General features: G+C 31.1%; 2 protein-coding genes across 3 annotated transcripts in view; both read right to left on the bottom strand.

The window, feature by feature from the left end:
- Positions 1–21926, bottom strand: part of LOC114337980 (armadillo repeat-containing protein 3) — a 37471-nt gene extending 15545 nt beyond the window's left edge. For both annotated transcript variants that reach the window (XM_028288565.2, XM_028288566.2), the window contains exons 1-2: positions 20064–21926; positions 4776–5027 (exon numbers count right to left, since the gene is read on the bottom strand). In XM_028288565.2, coding sequence (XP_028144366.1) covers positions 4776–5027; positions 20064–21873 — 2062 coding nt within the window. In that variant the 5' untranslated portion in view covers positions 21874–21926. The remainder of the gene's footprint in view (positions 1–4775; positions 5028–20063) is intronic.
- LOC126881401 (kinesin-like protein KIF19) overlaps positions 1–24084 on the bottom strand; it is a 676869-nt gene that overhangs the window by 574735 nt on the left and 78050 nt on the right. The gene's annotated exons all lie outside the window — the stretch shown is intronic.

Genomic DNA, 24084 nt, shown 5'->3' with positions numbered 1-24084 from the left:
GCATGGCAACACTGTGACGCACAAACATAAAAATTTAGCCACAATCAGCTGTGCGTTACATAGGGTGCTTTAATATCCAAGATGTCCGGAATGTTTACAACGACCAAAGATACAGCGAGGTAAATTTAAAAAAAAAACATTAAAAGTTGATTTTTCGCATTTTTGTATAAAATGTGATTTTTGAACATGTTTCACCAATTCTAGATAAAAATAAATTTCATGTTTGGATTCAGCAACCTCGGAAACATAAAGAATGGCCAAAATTGGTCATTCACCTTAAAGTTGATTTTCGTGGTCGGTATAACGTAATTTTAGGGGTTGCTGCTGCTCACCTATAAGGTACCATTTAAAATTATCGGTCACAGTTCCTCTATAACGTCATGTATCATTATTACGCCACCTGTTATGACTTGTTGAGAAGCCTCATTTCCATCCAAAATTTCACTATTATAAGTATAACCATTCAAAATATACGAAGGGGAGAGGCTACTTTTGCTAGCACCAGCGGCGGATCCAGCATCGTTAAGAGGGGGGGCCGATTGGCTAAAATGAAAATCGGATCGAAGAACTGAAAAATACCTGTTCAGTAATTTTTAAAAATCTATCGAATGACACCAAATACGACCCCCTAATCCAACCGCTAGATGTGGGGTGGGCTCAATTTAAAATCGTAAATCGAAACCCCCAGTTTTTATTGCAGATTTGGATTCCTTACGTAAAAGTAAGCAACTTTTATTCGAGACATTTTTCTATTCTATAGAAATAGAATAATATAGAAATAGTATGTCTCGAGAAAGACACTTCCAAATAAAAAACTAAAAGACACGTGTTTAATATTTTTCAAAAACCTATCGAATGACACCGTGTCGTGTTTGGTGGCATTCGATTCGATAGGATTTTGAAAAATATTCAACTTGTGTTTTTCGATTTTTCATTTGAGAATGTGTTTCTATAGGTATTAAACAATTTCTATAAATTACCCATGGTATCGCGATAAATCGTTTTCCGATTATAGCGCCATCTATCCAGAATTCGAAAAAATGTCTTGAATAGAAGTTGCTTACTTTTACGTAAGGAATTCAAATCTGCAATTAAAGCTGGGGGTCTCCATAAAATATTTTAAAGTTGCTCCCATCCCACGTAGGGGGTCGTGTTTGGTATCATTTTAAAAATTATTGAACACATATTTTTCATTTTTTCGATTCGATGTTCATTTCGCGAAATATTCAACGGTTCCGCTACTTTTGGGTTGGAACACCGTATATATAAAGTTGATGAAATAAAAATAAATATATGTAGTGGATTATCATTAAAATGTAAAAAACCTACAAAATGAGACTTTATAAGTTAACAACTTACAGTAGTTTCAGAAATGTAATAATGAGTTAACCAAATGTAATTTTCAAAAAATCAAAATACTTACTTTACTTTTTTCAAGGCAAAAAAATTTATGTCACCTCACCTCATTTAGATACCTCATTTAAAATCGTTTGAAATATTGATTACAAAAATGTATAATACGTACATGCGCAAAATTTTTGGTCAAATGCTTTTTAAACGCATTCATTTTCTTTTTCGAATCCTGAGAAAACTAATACGAGAATCTTTGAAAAATTTAAACGCAGAATAAAATATTACATTATTACCGAGGGCCGAAAGTCCATTAGAATAAACAAAAAGTTTCTTTTGAATGATAATATATATTATTTGAAATTAACACGCTAACGAACAGAACGTCTATAGATGTCTAGTTTCCATTGATATAATGTGACACAACGTCTATAGACGTTGCATTTTCCCCTATTCTACTTTGCAAAATACATATAGTGTCACAACACTTGCTTATACATTTGACGCACTGTCCGTTAACGTGTTAAAAATCATATTCAATTTTCTCCTTTTTTCACCCCTGTAACTTATTAAAATAAACATTACAGAAGTTGTCAGGGACATTTGACCCTCGGTAATAATGTAATCTTGCATTTTGCATTTAAATTTTTCAAAAATACTTAATAGTTTTCTCAGGATTATAAAAAAAAAGGATGCATTTAAAAAGCATTGGACCGATATTTTGCACAAGTATTGCCTATACATTTTTGTAATCAGTATCTCAAAAGCTTTTAAATGAGGTGTTACATGATGTACTTTCCCATATGAAGTTTAAAATATAATTTATTACCATAATTTTATATAATATATGTGACTATCTATCGTACTCGTGGAGAAATACTCACTTCTGTCAAACGTGATATAAAATAAACTTATTACTCTGGGCTAATTAGCAAAATACAAGGAAAAGTTATTTACCAGCAATTTTATTGCTGGAATCGGATCTTATTACTGTATGTATTAATAATATAGGTATGCAAAGTCCGCAGATAGTGTGCTACTTTTTTTATAAACAAAATGGCGCCCGAAAATCGTGTTTTTTCAATTTTTGCTCTATAACTCCAAAGATTTTAACTTTACACCAAAAACACTCAAATAAAAATTCACCGCAATTAAATTCTGCATAGAGATGTGTTTCTCCCGATTCACTTCGATGAAAACTTTCCCCGGAAAAAAAGCGGGTTTTTCCAACAAAATCTTTATTTTTCAACTAAAATTTTAGATAAGTAATTTTTAATCAATAATTAAATAACTTGGCAATGTAAAAGCCCTTTTCGTATAGATTACAATTCCAGAATTCAATGGAAATTGAATGAACAGTTTAGCAACAATTGAATTGTTAATTAAAAATTTACGGTCGCTATAATAACGACAATAATTATGATGCATAATAATAACTACGATTTTTTCATAAAAAGACACTATACCTATCTAATGTACTTTACAGAATTAAAATTGGTCTATTTAAGCGGCCTCAGGAATATTTTAAAATTATAAACAATTTTTTGGCTTATAAACAAATAGAATATCTCGGGAAATATTAAACTAAATTAAATTGTGAAAACGGTATTCGAAAAGCAGCGGCAGGACACTTCTTTTAAAAGAAAAACGTTTAATTACGACGAGTGGTTCCTGAGATACAATCGGTGAAAGTTGACCGGAATTCACGGCAAAGATATAAAGAATAGTATTATAATTTTCAAACCATCACCTTTTCATTTTTGTCCTCTTTCTCCACACCAATTTTCATATCTTTAAAATATTCATAACATATATTATTATAATAAAAACTATCGATAATACGTGTGAAAATTGCCAAAAATAGCAAAATTCCAATCAAAAATTAGGTTGGAGAAAATGTAACCCTCAAAGTTCAAAACCGTTATACGTTAAAAAAATGCATTTTCTCGGCTTCCATGGAGAAATTTCCTTCATTCTTTTTTGTTCTCTAATAACTCGAGTAGGGCCATCAAGCTAACTCATTATTAAATGTCAAACTTGCTTTTGTTTTGTTATAATAGATTAATTTATTTATAAGAACAGAAAACTACATATTTTTTCCAGTTGTAGGCTTTTTTTAGATAAACTTACTACAAGTGTACCTTTTAAAGTTAAAAACATAAATATTTTCATTTGAAAGCTGTATAATTATTTAAACAATTTTTATTTAAACAAATTAAAATTTTGAGTTATAATAAATAAATTAATTTATTATAACAAAACAAAAGCAAGTCTGACATTTAATAATGCGTTAGTTCGATGGCTCTACTCGAGTTACTTGGGAACAAAAAAAGAATGAAGGAAATTGCTCCATGGTAAGCCGAGAAAATGCATTTTTTTTAACGTATACCGATTTTGAACTTTGAGGGTTACATTTTCTCCAACCTAATTTTTGATTGGAATTTTGCTATTTTTGGCAATTTTCACACGTATTATTGATAGTTTTTATTATAATAATATATGTTATGAGTATTTTAAGGATATCAAAATTGGTGTGGAGAAAGAGAATAAAAATAAAAGGGTGATGGTTTAAAAATTATGATCCTATTGTTTATATCTTTGCCGTAAATTCCGGTCAACTTTGACGGGTTGTATCTCAGGAACTACTTATCATAATTAAACGTTTTTTCTTTTAAAAGAAGAGTACTGCTGCTTTTTTTGAATACCGTTTTTACAATTTAATTTAGTTTAATATTTTCCGAGATATTCTATTTGATTATAAGCCCAAAAATTCTTTATAATTTTAAAATATTCCTGAGGCCGCTTAAATAGTCCAATTTCAATTCTGTAAAGTACATTAGGTAGGTATAGTGTCTTTTTATGAAAAAATCATTATTATTCTTATGCACAATAATTATTGTCGTTATTATAGCGACGGTAAATTTTTAATTAACAATTCAATTGTTGCTAAATTGTTCATTCAATTTTAATCGGCTTATGGAATTATAATCTATACAAAAAGGGATTTTATATTATCCAGTTATTTTATTATTGATTAACAATTACTTACCTAAAAGTTTAGTTGAAAATTAAAGATTTTGTTGGAAAACCCCGCTTTTTCCGGGGAAAGTTTTCGTCGAAGTAAATCAGAAAAAACACGTCTCTATGCAGAATTTAATTGCGGTGAATTTTTATTTGAGTGTTTTTGGTGTAAAGTTTAAATCTTTTGAGTTATAGAGCAAAAATTGAAAAAAAACACGATTTTCGGGCGCCATTTTGTTTATAAAAAAAGTAGCACACTATCTGCGGACTTTGCATACCTATATTATTAATATATACAATCATAAGATTCGATTTCAGCAATAAAATTGCTGGTAAATAACTTTTCCCAAAAATGGCCTATTCTCCGATAATCAGCCCAGACTACATACCAATATTTTACTTACCGTAATTAATTTCATAATCTGGAGTCACTTTTGAATAATATTCTGAATTTCTCAAAAGTCTTGCTGTTGGCAAAGATTTATCAATAGGTGGCATTTTATATTCTTTACTTTCATCGGAATCCAGTGTATTCAAGGATATACTCGATATCGAGATCATTAGCTCAGCGGCGTCATAAGTGTAATCAACAACGTAAATGGACGAAATGGTTGAAAGATTTTCGCATCGGATAATATCCAAAAACGGGAACTCATCTAAGGTATAATAAATATGTAAACAATAAATTCGTTATTTCATAAGCCGGCGGGTTTAAGAGGCTACAGTAACGCGTCGTCAAAACGGAAAACGCGTTCCAAGATTGCGGCTTTAATTTTGAATATTTTTTCAAGATATTTGGCACACATATTCGTAATATAGTAAAGAATGGCGGCACAAAGCCCAAATTGAGAAATATGTTAGTATGCGGTAATTACTCTATAACTAAATACAATATTAAAAAACGAGCCTGTACCGCCATTAATAGTCCATTCTTTCACGGTTTTGCTCTAAATTTTAAAGAACCGCTTGGATTGACATGAAATTTGGCATACGTATAGCTTACATATCAAAGAAAATAAGTGATATTGTGCCGATATGTGTGCTTTTGCCTTGGGGGTGACTTTCACCTCCTCTTGTGGGTGAAAAAATACATGTCCAAAGTAAGTCCGGAAATGGGTAAACTGACTAATTTTAAGTAACTTTTGTTCTATAGAGCTTTTTCGCCAAGTCAACACTTTTCGAGTTATTTACGAGTGAATATGTTCATTTTTCAACAAAATAACCACATTTTTAGATGGTTTTTCGCAAGTAACTCAAAAAGTAAGTATTTTGTCGAAAAAAACGCCCTTAGCAAAAATATAGCCTATCAAAAAGTAAAAAAAATGGTGTCCGCAATAGGTCACTGGATCTCTTAGAACCAGAGTTATAGCCAATGAAAAATAGATTCATATTCACCAAATTTCAAATAGAATATTTCGACGTGAAATATCCAAAAAATTAAGCACTTTTTGGGGAAAACCCATTATAACTTTTTTAAAGTGTTTAAAAAAAGCTTTATTTTTGTTTTTACAAAAAGTTTCCAGCATTAAATTTAAGTAAGTTACGCTCAAAATTAAGTTGGTCCCTTTTGTTTTTGCAAAAAAAAATCGGGAAGACCACCCCCTAATTAGCAAATTAAATGAAATTAATCGTTACCGCTCCACAAATTATTTTACTTATGTTAATAATAATAATAATAATAATAATAATAAAGGCCTTTATTCATTCTATAATATTATTCACATAATGAATATTAGTTTAGAAAAAGCTCCAGGCGAGTTTCAGTTCAGGAGATGTATAATGCGGGGCAGAATACATGTCCTGTCTGTTCAGCTAACCTGGGCAAAACAAATAATAAAAAAAATATCTAGGATTATGTATAATAGGTTACCTACTAACATTTAAATAAAAATAAATCAAAATGTAACATTGATTAACTTTAGTTTACCAATATGCGCTTTGAATGTAAGCTCTACTCATACCATGTCAGCCAACTCTACCTATGCAATATTTCCTAATTTTTCAATAACGAACCTTCTAAATTTGTTTTGAGTAAAATTAGTACCAGTAGTATATCTATTCATAACTTGGGCTATTTGATATGTAAAAGACCGCTTGTATTGCTGTGTACGATGATAAGGAATAGAAATGGTGTTTTTATGTCTTATGTTAATATTGTGTACATCAGTACGGAATTTTATTTTATTATAGAGATACGGGGGGGTTTTGAAAATAATAATTTTTTGGAATTGACAAGCTGAATGTACATGTCTTCTATGTTTCATACTTAACCACCCTGTTTCTTTAAGTTTGTAACTAATTGCTTGATATCTACGGATAACATGTATCAAACGCAGACAAGAATTTTGCATTTTTTGTATCCGATAACTGTCACGTTCTGTGATACAGGAATTATAAATGGTATCACAGTAATTAAAGTGTGATAACACCAAAGTATCACAGAGAAATTTTTTTAATTTTTTAGTAAATATATGACGAGATTGGAATAAAAACTTCAGGTTCAAATAACTTTTCTGCAAACACTTGGCCACATGACCACCAAATCTTAGGTTTTGATCTATATGTAAACCTAAGTTTTTCACAGTTTCCTTAAACTCTATTGAAGAATTATCGATGGTGATCATGTGAGCAAAGTCTCTCAGAAAGATTTCTCTCTGCGCCGCTGAACCAAACACTATGCCTACCGACTTGTTGTTATTAAGTCGAAGACAATGGCTAGTCGAAAACTGAGAAACTCTTTCTAAATCATAGTTGATTGCTGCCACTGCCTGTTCAGACTCATCAGGCTTAAAAGATAAATATATTTGCGTATCATCAGCAAAATAGTGCTGGTTACAAGAGAGAAAGTTTGCAGGAAAGTTTGAAGTGTAAATACTAAACAATTTGGGACCCAAAATAGAGCCCTGTGGTACCCCTTTATTTGTATTAAGATAGTTTGATGTCCTACCGTTGTAATGAACAGCTTGACTTCTAATACTGAGATAACTAGATATCATATCCGATGCCCGCTGAGACATACCAATATACTTAAACATTGAAATTAATAGCGAATGATCAAGCGTATCAAATGCTTTCGAGTAATCCAGAAGTATCAGCACTGTGATAAAACCATTATCGCAGGCATCAAATATGTCATCAGTTATCTTTAACAAGGCACTAGTACAGCTGTGATCCCTTCTGAAACCAGACTGATTTTCTGGTAGAATTTTATGTTGACTCAAGTGAACCTGTAGTTGCTGATTTAGAATTTTCTCTAGTATCTTTGAGAAAGTGGGCAGTATACTAATTGGTCGGATTTCGTTATATCCTGTCGGATTAGTTGTTTTCGGTACCGGTATAATTTTTGCAACTTTCCACATTGACGGGAACTCGGCTCTTAGAATGCAAGCATTAATAATGTGTGTCAAATAAGGCAATAAAAAGGGAAGGCACATATTAATTGTTAGTATATTTATTTTATCATATCCGGTAGCAGCACTCTTTATACTTTTGATGACATTTAAAACGTCACTTTCTTCAACACATGAAAAATTTGCTTCCACGTCCACACGACAATTATGACTATAAAAGTTTTTAAGTGTTAAATTAGGATTCATATTGGGAACACAATTTATAAAGTAGTCATTCATTGCCGAAATATCACTTAAATTTTCTGACAGTTGCGTATTGTTTTGAGTTTCCCTACCAAGACCTATAACTTTTAAGGATTTCCAAAGATCCTTCCCGTTTTTATTATCCAATTTTTTTGAATAGAAAGCCTTTTTTCTCTTCTGACAGCTAAAGTAAACATATTTCTAATTGATTTGTATTCCTCCCAAGTTTGGATGTTTTTGTATTTCTTGTATAAACTCAATACTTTGTCCCTTTCTTTTTTCATAATATGTAAAGTGTCAGTCATCCATGGTGCATAATTTTTCGAAATTTTGTAGGTTACATAGGGAGCATGACGATCCAGTAAGCATATTATATTATTGGTAAGAAACTCGACTTTATCATCAAGACCCTCAATATCAAAAATATTTCGCCACGGTAGAGATTGTAATTCCTCATAGAATACGGTCTGATTTATCGCCTTAAAGTTTCTTACAGTCTTATAAACAATTTCTTTCTTTTTAATCTCTATATTTATATTAGATATCAACAACTCGTGGTCACTAAAATCAACACATTCCACGACAACATCAAGAATTGTTCTTCGTTTTGTAGTTAAAATATAATCAATTAGGGTTGCCGTACTAGATGTAATTCTAGTCGGCTGATCTATGACTTGATGTAACCCCATTGTTTCAAAAAAATCACAGACAACTCTAGTATCAGGGCAATCAGTATTTAACAAATTAACATTGAAGTCACCAGTACAATAAAATGTTTCAATCAACGGCAAAACATCAGATAGAATATTCTCAAACTCGTCAAAAAAATGTCGGACATTAAATTTAGGTGGTTTGTATACAACACAGAATCCATACGATTTATTACTTACGAACAATTCCAAGCAAAGGTGTTCAATACTGTTATTATTTGTTTGTAGAACTTTATATTTAATTTGAGATCTAACATAGAATGCCACACCTCCCCCATTTCCATTTCTATCCCTTCTTATCACATTATACCCATCTATACCTATATCCTTGTCGGTAATGAAATTTGTAAGCCAAGTTTCACTAACTGCTAGTACATCAAATTTTTTTAAGAGAACACAGTTTTTGAATTCAATAAAATGTGCAGTCAGTGATCTTACATTAATATGACCAAAAGTAATCATAATATAAAAAGAAGAATTTATTTATATCTAATTTAATATGAGAATAATAATTATATCGCACTATTAGGTAGAGGCATAATATTTAAATTTGTAGAACTGTACATTTATTTTTACAATAATAAATAAACAGAAACAAGTAATTAATGGGAAAACAAACAAAAAAAAAAAAAAAAAAAAAAAAAAAAAAAAAAACTTATCTTTATATGGTCTGTAAGTTTTATCTCTTCAAAGTGCTTATTTTTGAAAAAATTTGGTTTGGAAGTAAAATTTTTAAAAATTTAAATTTTGAAAAATATGTTTTTTTTCAAAATAACTTAAAAATTGTTAGAGATACCAAAAATCTCGAAAAACAAAAAAAAGTCAGATTTGCTTTTCTGAATATCATGTATTTTTTGTTTTTCTGTTAGACAAAAATTGATTAAGATTTGGTGTTTCTAAATTTGCATACATTCGTGATCAATGACTTATTCAACCCCTTTTAACTACAGTCCTTTCAATAATAAGGTCTTTGAACGGATAAAACTTACAGATTATATAAACAATATATACACGAGTCAAGAAACTTGTAAAGTCGTAACAATTAAGTTCATTTAAGATAATAATTAGGGGGTGACTTTCTCGATTTTTTTACCAAAACCAAAAGGGACTAACTTTATTTTGAGCGTAACTTGTTTAATTTTGATGCTAGAAATTTTTTTTATAAAACAAAAATGAAGCTTTTTTAAACACTTTAAATAAGTTGTAATGAATTTTCCCCGAAATGTGCTTCATTTTTGGTTATTTCACGTTAAAATATTCCATTTGGGATTTGACAAATATTAACCTATTTTTCATTAGCTATAACTCTGCTTCTACTAGGTGTAGAGACATAAAATATACGCCATTTTTTAAAAAATTTTACAGGCTATATTTTTGATAAGAATGTTTTTTCGACAAAATAGTTACTATTTGAGTTATTTGCGAAAAACCATCTCAAAGCGTGGTTATTTTGTTGAATAAATGAACATATTCACTGCCAAATAACTCGAAAAGTATTGACTTATTGAAAAAACTCTATAGAAAAAAAGTTACTTAGAATTAGCCAGTTTATCCGTTTCCTGACATTCTTTGGACGAATATTTTTTCACCCCCAAGAGGGGGTGAAAACCACCCCCAGGGCAGAAGCACATATCGGCACAATATCATTTTTTTTCTTTGACTTGTTAGCTATGTGTATGCCAAATTTCATGTCAATCCATGCGGTTCTTTAAAATTTAGAGATTTTGCAATATTTTACCGTTAAAGAACGGACTATAAGAAGAAAAAAAAATACACTTTCTGCAAATAAACTTTTTTATCCCATGCCTAGATTTTGTGTCATATTGGAACTACTAAAATTTTTTATCTCTAACAATAAATCTCTAACAACATAGAGAAATAGTCACTGTCATTTTGACAAACCTGCGTCAGATTTCTAAGTGTAATAGCAATAGCACGATTCTCTTATCTGTTCTGTTATCTGTATTGATATCTTTTCAATGCAGTAGTGTATTTTTTTAAGAATTCGTTAGTGTTGATGCATAGGGAAGTAGTGTTTATTTTATAATTAATTTATTATATTTTTGTGTAATAGAACTAAGTTTGTGTAAAACTGTTAGTTTTACTTATAAGTACCTATATTTACAAAAAAACGACTCGGATATATTTCAATAGACTAAAAGATACAAGAACAAGAGAAGACATAAAAGAAAAAATTAATAAAAACTTGATAGAAATTAATAGCGTGAAATCCGAAGAAGTTGAAAATAATTGGAAACAGATAAAGGCAGCACTAACAACAGCTGTTAAAGAGACGTTGACTCCTAAACGAACTGAGAGAACTAAAAGAAAGGCATGGATGACAGAAGAAATTCTTAATTTAATGGATGAGAGACGTGCCTATAAGAACAAAAACAAACAACAATATGATGCAATAAATCGAACCATAAAGAGAATCATTAAACAGGAAAAAGAAAAATGGCTGTCAGAACAATGCAAGTATATTGAGGAATGTGAGAGAAGGTACGATAGTTTCGGCATGCATAAGAAGATCAGAGAAATGACTGGTACAAAGAAGAAGCCTCATAGTGGAATGGTGAATGATTCAGAAGGCAAGATTATAATAGATTTCAAACAAAAACTCACAAGATGGAAAGAATACGTAAAAGAACTTTTTGACGACGAAAGAGAATTAATAACAGTGAAACGAGAAGAAATGAAGGGTTTGATGATACTTAAACAAGAACTGGAATATGCTTTAAAAAACACCAAGGATGGTAAGACACCAGGCTCTGATGAACTACCGGTTGAAGTATTAAAACTTATTGACGAAGAAGTGATGAACATGATAATCGAGTTATTTAACAACATATATGCTACTGGAATTATACCACAAGACTGGTTAAGGTCCACATTCATTTTAATACCTAAAAAATCAAATGTAAAAGAATGCTCGGATTACAAAACGATTACCTTGATGAGTCATATGCTTAAAGTTTTTCTAAAAATCATTCATAATAGAATTTTCCGCAAACTTAAGAAGATATAAGTGAAAAACAAATGGGCTTCAGGAACGGTCTTGGTACGAGGGAAGCGCTCTTTGGTGTGGGCGTACTATTTCAGCCGTGTTTGGTTGTCAATCAGGATGTATACGCCTGCTTTATAGACTTTGATAAGGCCTTCGATAAAGTCCGACACGATCGACTGAGACAACTTCTAATCGAAAAGAACATTGATGAAAAAGATATTGGAATAATAACTAATTTGTATTGGAATCAAACAGTACAAGTCAAGGTCGATGATGAAATGACTGAGGAGATCAAAATATGTAGAGGAGTAAGACTGGGGTTTATTTTGTCTCCTCTTTTGTTTAATTTTTATAGCGAAGTCATATTTAAAGAAGCTCTGTCGGAGGTTAGTTGTGGTGTAATGATCAACGGAAATACAATCAATAATGTGAGATACGCTGACGACACAGTGATATTAGCAGACAATCTTACAGATCTCCAACGACTGATGGAACGCATTAACCACTACTGCAACAGCTACGGACTTACATTAAACCTCAGAAAAACTAAATGGATATGGATGGTAATAACAAAAGATCCACACGCCAGGAATGATTTGGTTGTCAATAACACCGTTATAGAAAGGGTATCCTCCTGTAAATACCTTGGAGCTTGCCTGGATCATACAAGCGATCAAACAAAAGAAATAAGAGCAAGAATATAAATAGCTAGATCAGCATTTAAAAAGATGAAAATATTTCTCTATAGTCGTGACATAAATCTTGATCTGAGAGTGCGTATGCTGCGGTGTTATATCTTCTCCACTTTATTATATGAAGTTGAGTCATGGACCATGAAGATGGGCAGCATTAAAAACATTGAAGCTTTTGAGATGTGGTATTACCGTAGAATGCTACGTGTATCTTGGGTGGACCACGTGACGAATGCCGAAATTTTACGTCGGATCGGAAAAGGATGTGAAGTTGTACTTACTGTTAAAAGAAGAAAGCTTGAATACTTTGGCCATGTTATGAGAGGTGACAAATACTCGCTGCTGAGACTGATCATCCAGGGTAAAATCAGGGGTAAGAGAAGTATCGGTAGGCGCAGAATACCTTGGTTAAGAAATCTGAGGGAATGGTTCGGCTGCAGTTCCATCGACCTATTTAGGGCAGCCGCCAGTAAAATAAGAATAGCTGTGATGATTTCCAGCCTCCGATAGGAGACGGCCTTTAAGAAGAAGAACAGTCTAAGATACAAGTATATGTCGATCCGTACTCATCTACTTGCCGGATGAAACATTGTTTTTATTAAGTTTATTTTATTTTTAAATTAAATAAGCGTATTCAGTAGAATTCATAGATTATTTAAGAAAAAAATCAAAGAAAAATATTGAAAAATAAGTCAACGGTGGCAAATTTTTGAAGACACCTCCAAATCTAATGAATTTTGAGGTGGACATCAGAACTCAACATTTCCTCATGATAAACAAAAAAAAAATCAAAAATATTTTATTAGCTTATGAGTTTTTCGAGGTAACGCTGTCGATTTTTTTAGTTTTATCGACTTTTGACTTTTTGACATCACCCGGAAATCAAAACAACGAATTTTTTGTTGCAAAAAGGGTGAAAACCAACATATTTATTATTGTTAAACAAGAAATAAGCATAAAACAAAAAATATCTAGACGCGTTACCTCACGAAATGTCGAAAGAAAATATATACAAAGTTCCAGGTGGATCGGTCAAGTAGTTTTTGAGTTACCATATCTAGAATCTAGAGCCTTTGAAAAAAGCAATTTTGAGAAAAAAGCGTTTAAAGTATTGTCAACTTTTATTTTCAATTTCATTTTTGTCTGTCAAATCGTAAAATGATGCCCATCGGAATATCTTTTTGAATCGAGGATTAATTTATAGTGCGGCAGATTCGTGCAATATATTATAAGAATTGCACATTTAACGATAAAAGCGTATAATTTGGTCCACATATACTGCACAAATAAAGGTTCAAATTTAGATATGAGGCCATCTCAGATTTTGCCTTTTACAAAAATGGCGGTCATTCAAAACTGGGCGACTATACATATATGACTAATAGCACAATATCTTTTGAATGAAAAGTCCGATTTCAACCAAATTTGGTACGTAGGTTTGTTTTGTGATTTACAAGATCGATGCCATAAACTGAAAGAATCGTTTTACCAGAAGTTTTGTTTTTCCTGGATTTGTATGTAAAACTATTTTATATTATGTAAATAATTAATTTTCAATTTTTTCACCCTGTATATATTAATTTTTCAAAATGGTAATACCACTATTGAAAAGAGCGTAAGAATATATTTTAGGAAATATTTTGAACTTTGTAGTTATGTTAATTATAATTACCATTTAATAAATGCATAACGTATCTTCACATGTACCTATATGTGGCAGATTCGTGCAAATATTATAAGAATTATTGTACGTTTAATGGTAGAGTCATATAATTTGAAAAACATATACTACACATACAAAAGTTCAAATTTAGATATGAGGCCATCTCAGATTTTGCCTTTTACAAAAATGGCGAGCATTCAAATTGGCGGCTATACATATGTGACTAATAGCACGATAACTTTTGAACGAAAAATCCGATTTTAGCCAAATTTGGTATCAAGTTTCTTTTTTTGATGAATAAGATCGAGGTCTTGAACCGGAAGAATCGGTTTACCAGAAGTTGTATTTTTACTCTTTTTTATGTAAAAATATGTTGTTGTTTTTTCAATTCTTTCACGCTGTATATATTAATTTTTCAAAAAGGTAATAGCGCCATTGAAAATAGTGTAAAAATATGTTTTAGGAAAGATTTTGAACTTTTTAGTTATGTTAATTACCATTTAATAAATGCATAACGTATCTTCACATGTACCTATGTGCGGTAGATTCATTTTGAATGCCTGCCATTTTTGTAAAAGACGAAATCTGAGATGGCCTCATATCTAAATTTGAATCTTTGTATGTGTAGTGTGTGTGGTCCAAATTATATGCTTTTACCATTAAATGTACAATAATTCTTATATTATTTGCACGAATGCGCCGCACATAAATATACGCCGCACGAAATGCACATATATATGCAAAATATATATGCATTTATTAATTGGTAATTAATATAACTAAAGAGTTCAAAATATTTCCTAGAAAATATTTTTACGCTCTTTTCAACGTGGGTATTAACTTTTTGAAAAATTAATATATACAGGGTGAAAGAATTGGTAAAGGAACAACATGTTTTTACATAAAAATCAGGAAAAGCACAACTTCTGCTAAATCGATTCTTCCGGTTCAAGACCTTGGTCTAACACATCAAAATAAGAATCTATATAACAAATTTGGTTGAAATCGGACTTTTCGTTCAAAAGATATCGTGCTATAAGTCACATATGTATAGTCGCCATTTTGCATGCCCGCCATTTTTGTAAAAGGTAAAATCTGAGATGGCCTTATTTTTAAATTTGAACCTTGATGTGTGTAGTATATGTGGTCCAAATTATATGCTTCTACCATTAAATGCACAATAATTCTTATAATGTTTGCACGAATTTGCCACACATTGGTACTTGTGATGATACGTTATGCATTTATTAAATGATAATTAACATAACTAAAAAGTTCAAAATATTTTCTACAAAATATTTTTACGCTCTTTTCAATTGCGGTATTACCTTTTTGAAAAATTAATATATACAGAGGGAAAAAATTGAAAAAAAAAACATATTTTTACATAAACAACCAGTAAAAACACAACTTCTGGTAAACCGATTCTTCCGGTTCACCATATCCCTCTTGTAAATCAAAAAGAGAACCTATATACCAAATTTGGTTGAAATCGGACTTTTCGTTCAAAAGTTATGGTACTATTAAACACATAAGTATAGCCGCCATTTTGAACGCCCGCCATTTTTGTAAAAGACAAAATCTGAGATGGCCTCATATCTAAATTTGAACCTTTATATGTGTAGTATATGTGGTGCAAATTATATGCTTGTATCATTAAATGTGCAATTGTTTCACATATCGGCCGCACTATTACAAAAAGAAATGAGAACGGGCCATTCCATTTCAAATCACTCAATTTTGGAACAAAAAAAATTTTGGACCTCCGATTTGTCTGAAAATTGGTATATAGCTTCTACGGGACGTAAAAATAAGATATTTAAGGTCAAAAATTTTTCTTCTTCTTTTTTTCTCAAAATGTTATTTTATGCGATTTTACAGTGATTTGTTGTTTATTTATACAAATTTGCATTTTATATCGTAAAGTATCAATGGAAAACAAAATATTTTAATAGAAGGGACTCAAAATGTCATTATAGGGCATTATAACAAGTTACTTTGATTCAAAACAAGCTTTTGATCAAATTTTATAGTGTAGAAAACGTTAAAATACCGTTTTTTACATTTTTTTTCCATTCCCAAAATACATCATAATCGATTTGGCTGAAAATTTGCCCACAGATAGAAAAAACATAGGACTTTAAGTGATGAGAAGGATTTGAATTATATTACAATACCAAAAAAGTTACATGCAATATTATAGTCAAAAATATAGGCGTCTACTGTAAGTACAATTAACTCGAAAATATCGACCTCACGACAAAAATTGTTAAAAAGAAATTGTAATAATTGTAAATACGATTTATTTGGAACAATTTCAGTTCCTACCATTTTTGTCGAAAATTTAAAAATGGCGGAGATATTGAGCAAAACAGGTTCTCCTTTAAAATCAAGATGGCTGCTAACGTAACGGAGGAATTCATTCGTGATTTTAAATTTAGGCTACTATTGACTCCCCTAAAGGTCAGAAAAATAAAATTTTGGGCAGCTCGGCATTCAAGGTCAAATGCTATCCCGACTGGACTCATATATATTTTTGAGTCTGATATTACTGCATGTTACTTTTTTGGTATTGTAATATAATTCAAATCCTTTTAACCACTTAAAGTTCTATCTTTTGGCTATCTGTGGGCAAATTTTCAGCCAAATCGATGATAACGTATTTTGGGAATGGAGGAAAATGCAAAAAACGGTATTTTAACGTTTTTTACACTATAAAATTTGATCAAAAACTTGTTTTGATTCAAAATAACTTGTTATAATGCCATATAATGACATTTTTGAGTCCTTTCTATTAAAATATTATGTTTTTCATCGATACTTTACGACAGAAAGTGCAAATTTGTTTAAATAAACACCAAATCACTATAAAATCGCATAAAATAACATTTTGAGAAAAAAAGAAGAAGAAGATTTTTTGACCTTAAATATCTTATTTTTACGTCCCGCAGAAGCTATATACCAATTTTCAGACAAATCGGAGATCCAAAATTTTTTGCCTGAGTGATTTGACATGGAATGTACCGAACAGCTGTTGACCGTTGTTCACTGCGTTCAGCGTGCTGGCGCGAACCTACTGCAAAGCGAGTCGAAGGTAGGGATATTCAACACTATCTCCTTACCTCTCTACCTTCGACTCGCTTTGCAGCAAGTTCACACCAGCGCGCTTGAGCGTAGTGAGAAACAGCTGTTATCATTTTCGTTTGTAAATTACTCCGCGATTCAAGAGCATATTCCGGTGTGCATCACTTTACGATTTGACAGAAAAAAAATTGAAAATCAAAGTTGACAATACTTTAAATGCGTTTTTCTCAAAACTGCTTTTTCAAAGGCTGTATAGACTGTAACTCAAATCTACTTGACCAACCAACCTGGAATTTTGTATATATTTTCTTTAGACATTCCTTGATGTAACGCTGTCGATATATTTTTTTATGCTTATTTTTTGTATAACCATAACAAATATGTTGATTTTTACCCTTTTATGCAAAAAAAAAATCGTAGTTTTGATTTCTGAGTGATATCTAAAAGTCAAAATTCGATAAAACTAAAAAAACTCAACAGTGTTAGCTCGAAAAACTCATTAGCTAATAAAATCTTTTTGAATTTTTTGTTTACTATGATCCAATAATGAGTTCTGATGCCCACCGCAAAATTCATTGTTTTTTGACGTGTCTTTAAAAATTTGCCACCGTTGGCTTATTTTTCAATATTTTTCCTTGAATTTTTCTTGAATAATCGATGAATTGTATCGAATATGCCTACTTAATTTAAAAATAAAATAATTTTACCAAACTTTCAAAAAAATGTGCTTGAAATATTGATTTCAACCCCTACGGCCCCCCCCCCCTTAAGGATAGATATGACACGATTTTGATAGGCAACCCATGCTAGAAATAGTTGTCTATGCATGAAATTTAATAAAAACAATGTTTCATCCGGCAAGCAGATGGGTACAGATCGACCTATATTCGGATCCCGTACTATTAGTATATACATAGTACCTAAAAAACCTATTTGCAACCTGGCTGCTCAAGTGTCCCCAACATGGTATATTTTTGAGTTATTTCCCTGGAGTATAAATTTTAGCTAATAATAGCAACTGAATAAAGAGAAGAGTTTTCAATTATTGTCTTAGCAACCATTAAGGAGAGTGTACTTTAAGAAAAAGGATTAAAATGTCCGACTGGTATATTATTTGACAAATACTGACATGATTTCGAAGTCAGTTAAGTATCTCTATAATGTCCAAGGGCGTTATTTTGAAAAAGACCGCCGTAGGGCATTATCATTGTTTATATAGGGATAGTTGGTCAGCCCAAAAGGAAAATTTGTTTGATTCAAATTGAGACAGTCACCAGATGTCCCCACAATTTCTGTCAGAGTCGCAACGTCAAAATGCATAGACACCAAGTTGGATACGATCCTATTCATAACACCCCAACTCGCATACATATTAAGAAAAATAAATATATATGGAAGAATATATTTAGAATTTGAATTAATGATATTTTCTTCTTCTTCTTTCTCATAATCCTTAGTGCCCTTCAGGGCGTCGGATGTCGGGTTCCGCCTTTTATCCACTTCTTCCAATTGCTTCTATTGGTGGTCAGGTTCTTCATATCCCTCATACTGATGTGTATCCTTTCACCTATATCCTGGATCTGGTCCATCCATGTCTTCCTCGGCCTTCCCTTTTTTCTTGTTTCCCATTTTGGCTTCATGTACCTTCTTTGTAAGTCTATTTTGCTCCATTCGTTGTATGTGTCCAAACCAGCTTAATTGTTTGTTTTCGATCTTCCTCATTATCGGTTCTTGTTCCAGCTCTCTTCTTATATCTTCATTTCTGAATCTATCAAACTTCGTAACTCCGGCTATTCTTCTCATGTATTTCATCTCGGTCGCGTTTACCATTGATTCATGTTTCTTTTGGACAATCCATGTTTCCGCCCCATATGTCATTATCGGATTTACTATGCTGTTGTATACTCTGAGTTTAGTTTTGTTGCCTATTTCTGACTGAAAATAAAAATATATATGGAAGAATATATTTAGAATTTGAATTAACGATATCATGCTATTATATAGGTATAGTAGCATGACATCATTAATTCAATTTCTAAATAAACTATTCTATATATTTATTTTCCTTAATATGTATATGAGTTGGGGTGTTCTAACTTGGTGTCTATGCATTTTGACGTTGCGGCCCTGACAGAAATTGTGGGGACATCTGGTGACTGTCTCAATTTGAATCAAACAAATTTTCCTATTGGGCTAACCAACTATCTCCCTATATAAACAATGGCATTATATTTAAATAACCAGTTAAATAAGTCAAGTTGATAAATAACAACCTAAGTAAAACTATGGTCACCACAATTAGGTTACCACTATTGCTGGTAAATGTACTTATTTGAAAACTAATTAATTCAAAATTCATTCAAATTCTTTGCATATAAAGAATAATTTAGTCGGACATTAAACGTTGAAGACACCACGGGTATTATAAATAATAACGCTTTCGGTCAACGTATATCCCTCGGGCAAAAGACCCTCAGTATATACACCATTCATTTTTCAGTGCGTCACAAATGATAGAAAAAAAGGTAAGTCCGTGATAATATACATTTTAGTGACATGACATTTTAGTTAAATCTGACAGTTGTCACATTTTATTTGCAATTTGGCAAAAAAACAAATCAATTGTGTTTATTGCATTTATAAAATGCTATTTTCTTTGATTTGTATAGTCTTATAAATTGTTCAAATTATATTCGTAGATATATTATATAATTCGCAAATTATTTTATTTTCGATTATGGCGCCATCTATTGACAACTAGAATAAATGTTATAAATGTCACCGACGAAATGTTATCACCGACGTGCGTTTTTTTCTGTCACATACAATTTAATGCGTTAGAAAGAAATCGAATAACTGTGACGCACTGAAAGATCCTCATGAGAAAAAGCATAATACCCTTAGTACCTTAATAACTATTACTAAATTATATATTTATAATACCTGTCCAATATCCATTAATCAAATAAAACTGGTTGTTCAACTTGTCAGTGATCTCCAACCGATGCGTTTCAAAAAATTTTAGGGGCAGATATATATTATACGATAAATTTAATATAGTTTCAATAATTGGCGCACTTTCTTTAATCTCATCCGAAAACTCCCTTAGGACGTTAACTAATCCACTCTTTAAAAATTCTAACGTTATACTATCGTTAGAAATAGCTGAATGAATTAGAATCAGCAAACAGTTTCGTAATTTTGGATTAGTGGTCGATTTTAGTTGTCGCACAATAATATTTGGTCCATTTAAGTTAGTTAACAGCTCTAAAAATACTGGTTTTGCCATACAGAACGTTATTATTTCCAGTGATAGAACTGCTACTTTTTCGCACTCACTTTGTGAAGCCTTAAGCAATTCTACAAATAATTTAGAATTAACCATACTTCTTTGATATTCCGGATACACCACAAAATGATATATTATCTCAGTAATGTTAAGATATGCTTCTGGGGATAATACGGCTAAACCTTTGTTAAACAATTCAAAAATTTTTTGGTGGGCTTCTAATTTAAACAAAAATTGAAGTGTTTTTAACGATCTTTTGGTAAGATTGCACAAAGTTTTTATTGCCACTTCATTCTGGGGATCTATTTCATCATCATTCCTCTCCAGCATGTTATAAATTGTTTGCACCACTTTTCCTGTTAACATGTGGTTGCAACAATACGGATGCTCGCTCATATTTGAAATTGCTGCACAAGCTCTATTTAAGACATATTTCTCTTTACTTCTCAAAAAATAGAGAATAGACTCTTCCACAGATAAGTCAAATAATATCTGTCTAATGTTAGGTATACTCGAAAGGTTCAGAAATATATCAGCACCCTGTGGAAGATAATCACTTCCGCAGGTTTTTACCCAAGAACAAAATTTTAAAAATTCTAAAGATTCAATAAAGTAAGTCGATGTTATATCGGAATTCATACAATCTAAAACGATTTTCATTGCTATTTCGTGATTATCTTTTTGTAAAGGATCCATTATCACTCCCATCATCTTCTCTACTAGTTTTTCTTTCTTAAACATGACCTGATAGACATTTAAACCAAAAAATGTTAACTTTGAAATGATTTTAAATGCTTGTGCATTTACTTCACCTTCGGGATGTTGGAGCAGTTTAACTATAGTGGTAACATCAAAATTTTTTACTTCGGGTAAAATACATAAAGCAGCTGGAGCTGTTAGTAACCCGTCTAACAAACTCATACTCAGTTGAAGTAACTTAACATTTTTAACAGTCTTTAAAGCAAATAGTATGGGATTTAGTAGATCCATCGAGAAAATTAGACTAGTGATTCTACAGCTGCTGGCAACTTTACTTAAAATGGACACTGCAAACTCTTTAACATGTGGATCTTTATGATAAATATAAAAATTTGTTATTCTTTGGATATCACTGTCATATTCTTCTTGATCAAATTCGATCATCACATCTTCGATACTTAAAAGGATATTCAGAAGTCTTAAACATAGTCTTAATATACAAATGTTCCTATCTAGTAACTTTAAAATCTTCTGCAGAAGACCTTTTTGCTGCAAGTAGTTTAAATTGATCAGACATAAATCCGCATATTTGGATAGAAATAAAAGAGATTCTAGGACAATATCGTTTTCAGGGCTATCTAAAATTGCTATTGAAGTATCTACGTGACGAGTTAAATATGATTTTTCCTTGATATCGTCTGGTAATTTAGTAGTTAGTGTTTTCCCACCTTTTTTTGTTCTACTTCTCTTATTCGGTTCTGTCATAATTTATTCAAAAGGAAATATTTTATAATAGTTTAATGATGTTTAACGTCATATAAAACGGTGAGATGTTTTTTGACATTTACAAATTTCATTTCATATTTAAAGGTTTGTTTACATTTGGAATTTGTGAAACCTAATATTTCCATAATAACAAGGTGATTCCGTGAAGGACCACGATTTGGCAACGCACACCCTCAAAAAACGCTATTTCTCGACATTTCCCGACCACGAAGAGGTGAATGGAAAATTTTAGTCATACTGTACGTTTTTGATGATGATAAAAACGAAAATGAGGTTTATATTGAATTTTATGTGGGAGAACACTGTCAAAATCGCAATTTTACCCTAAAAATAAAAAAAAAATGAAATCACGTTTTTTGCGTTTACCTCGCTACAGCTCTATTCCATTTAAATATTTTTGTTCCTGAAATTTTTACAGTATAATATTTACTCTAATATTTCTGAAGACAACTAATATTTCAAGCTCTCAGTCTTATTCCGATAAAGGTTATGAATGTTTTAAAGTATACCTAAGGTGCAAATTTGTGCATTGCAAAGTTTAATCGAAAAAGTTGAGTGACGAAATTTAAAATTTAGCTTTTTAGTCACGTTTATATTTAAACATAAAGTACAAAAAAGTTTTCTGGAAAGTTTTAGATCAAAATGGTTTTATCGTCATTAGAAATATCGTCATTAGAAATCAAAAAATAACGCTCATTTTTCGAGATACTGACCATGGGTGGTGAATTGCTAATTTTGGTCTTACGTTATGTTTTTGATGGTGTTGAAAACGAAAATGAAATTTATTTTAAATTTTAGTTGGGAGAATATTGTCAAAATGGCAATTTTCCCCTTAAAAGAAAAAACATTAATTACATTTTTTGTGTTTAGCTCGCTACAACTCTGTTCCATTTTAATATTTTTTTTCTAAACATTGTACAGTGTATTTGTTGCTCAACTTTCAAAAGACCAAGGTATCTGCTTCAAACTTTTAGTCTTATTATAATAAAATTTATGAATTTCTTAAAGTAAAAGGTGCAGATTCGTGAATTGCAAAGTTTAATCGCAAAAGTTTACTGACAAAATTTTAAATTTAGATTTATACCTAAATCATTTCCTGTTAAAACATAGAGTACAAAGAAGTTTTCTGGAAAGTTTTATATGAAAATATTTCATAGAAAATAGATGGTGCAACTTTTAACATAGACGTTATAAATATCTAAAATAACGCTAATTTTTCGAGATACTGATCATATATGGGTGGTGAATGGCTAATTTTGGTATTACTTTATGTTTTTATGGTGCTGAAAACGAAAATGAAGTTTATTTTGAATTTTACGTGGGCGAGCATTGTCAAAATCGCAATTTTACCAAAAAAATAAAAAAAATTAAACCACGTTTTTCTTAAAATTTAAAGTTGCACCATTTTTTTTTTTCTATAACACTTATACAGGGTGATTGATTATTAGGGTAAAACTCAATATCTCCGCTATAGTAACAGATATAAGTAAAAGTTAATAACAAAAATTTTAGCTACCTTTGAGCTCCACATTACAAAATTAGTTAGAATGTTACAGGGTGTTCGATAACACAGTGGCAGACCAAACTTATGTTTTTTTAAATGGAACACCCTATATTTTATTTTAAATTCGAAATCCTGTTAACTTCTCCATCACAAAAAGTTATAACCAATTTTATATGAAAATCGTAAGAAGTTCAACTCCCTGTATAAATAAAAATAAGCAAAACAACAATGGTTTATTAATGTCATATATTTTAACATATTGTCAAAATTTTCAAGAATGGTCGATATTGCTAATTTTCTTTATATCAAATACAGGGTGAGTCAAAACGCAAGTACATTATTTTCTCAGTAATTTTAAATGGAACACCCTGTATTTTATATCATTATTGAAAAGTACCATTACCGTACTTTAATTTTCAGATAACATTTTCTATGTCTAAATTTATTAGTTTTCGAGATATTTTCATTTTTCAATGGACCAGTAGCGTGGCCACCCAAATCACCAGAATTTAATAAACTGGACTGATTTTTTTGGGGTTACGTTAATAATGAAGTTTATAAAATACCTCCAACAACAAGGGATGAGATGAAAAATAGAATACAAAGTGTATTTCCATGTGTTAATTTACAAATGCTCCGTAGAGTAAGTAGCTCATTCAATGATCGTTTTTAGGCGTACATAAATG

The sequence above is a fragment of the Diabrotica virgifera genome, chromosome 3 (assembly GCF_917563875.1).
Source record: "Diabrotica virgifera virgifera chromosome 3, PGI_DIABVI_V3a".
Taxonomy (NCBI): Eukaryota; Metazoa; Arthropoda; class Insecta; order Coleoptera; family Chrysomelidae; genus Diabrotica; species Diabrotica virgifera.
This window is presented reverse-complemented; position numbering and strand designations above follow the sequence as displayed.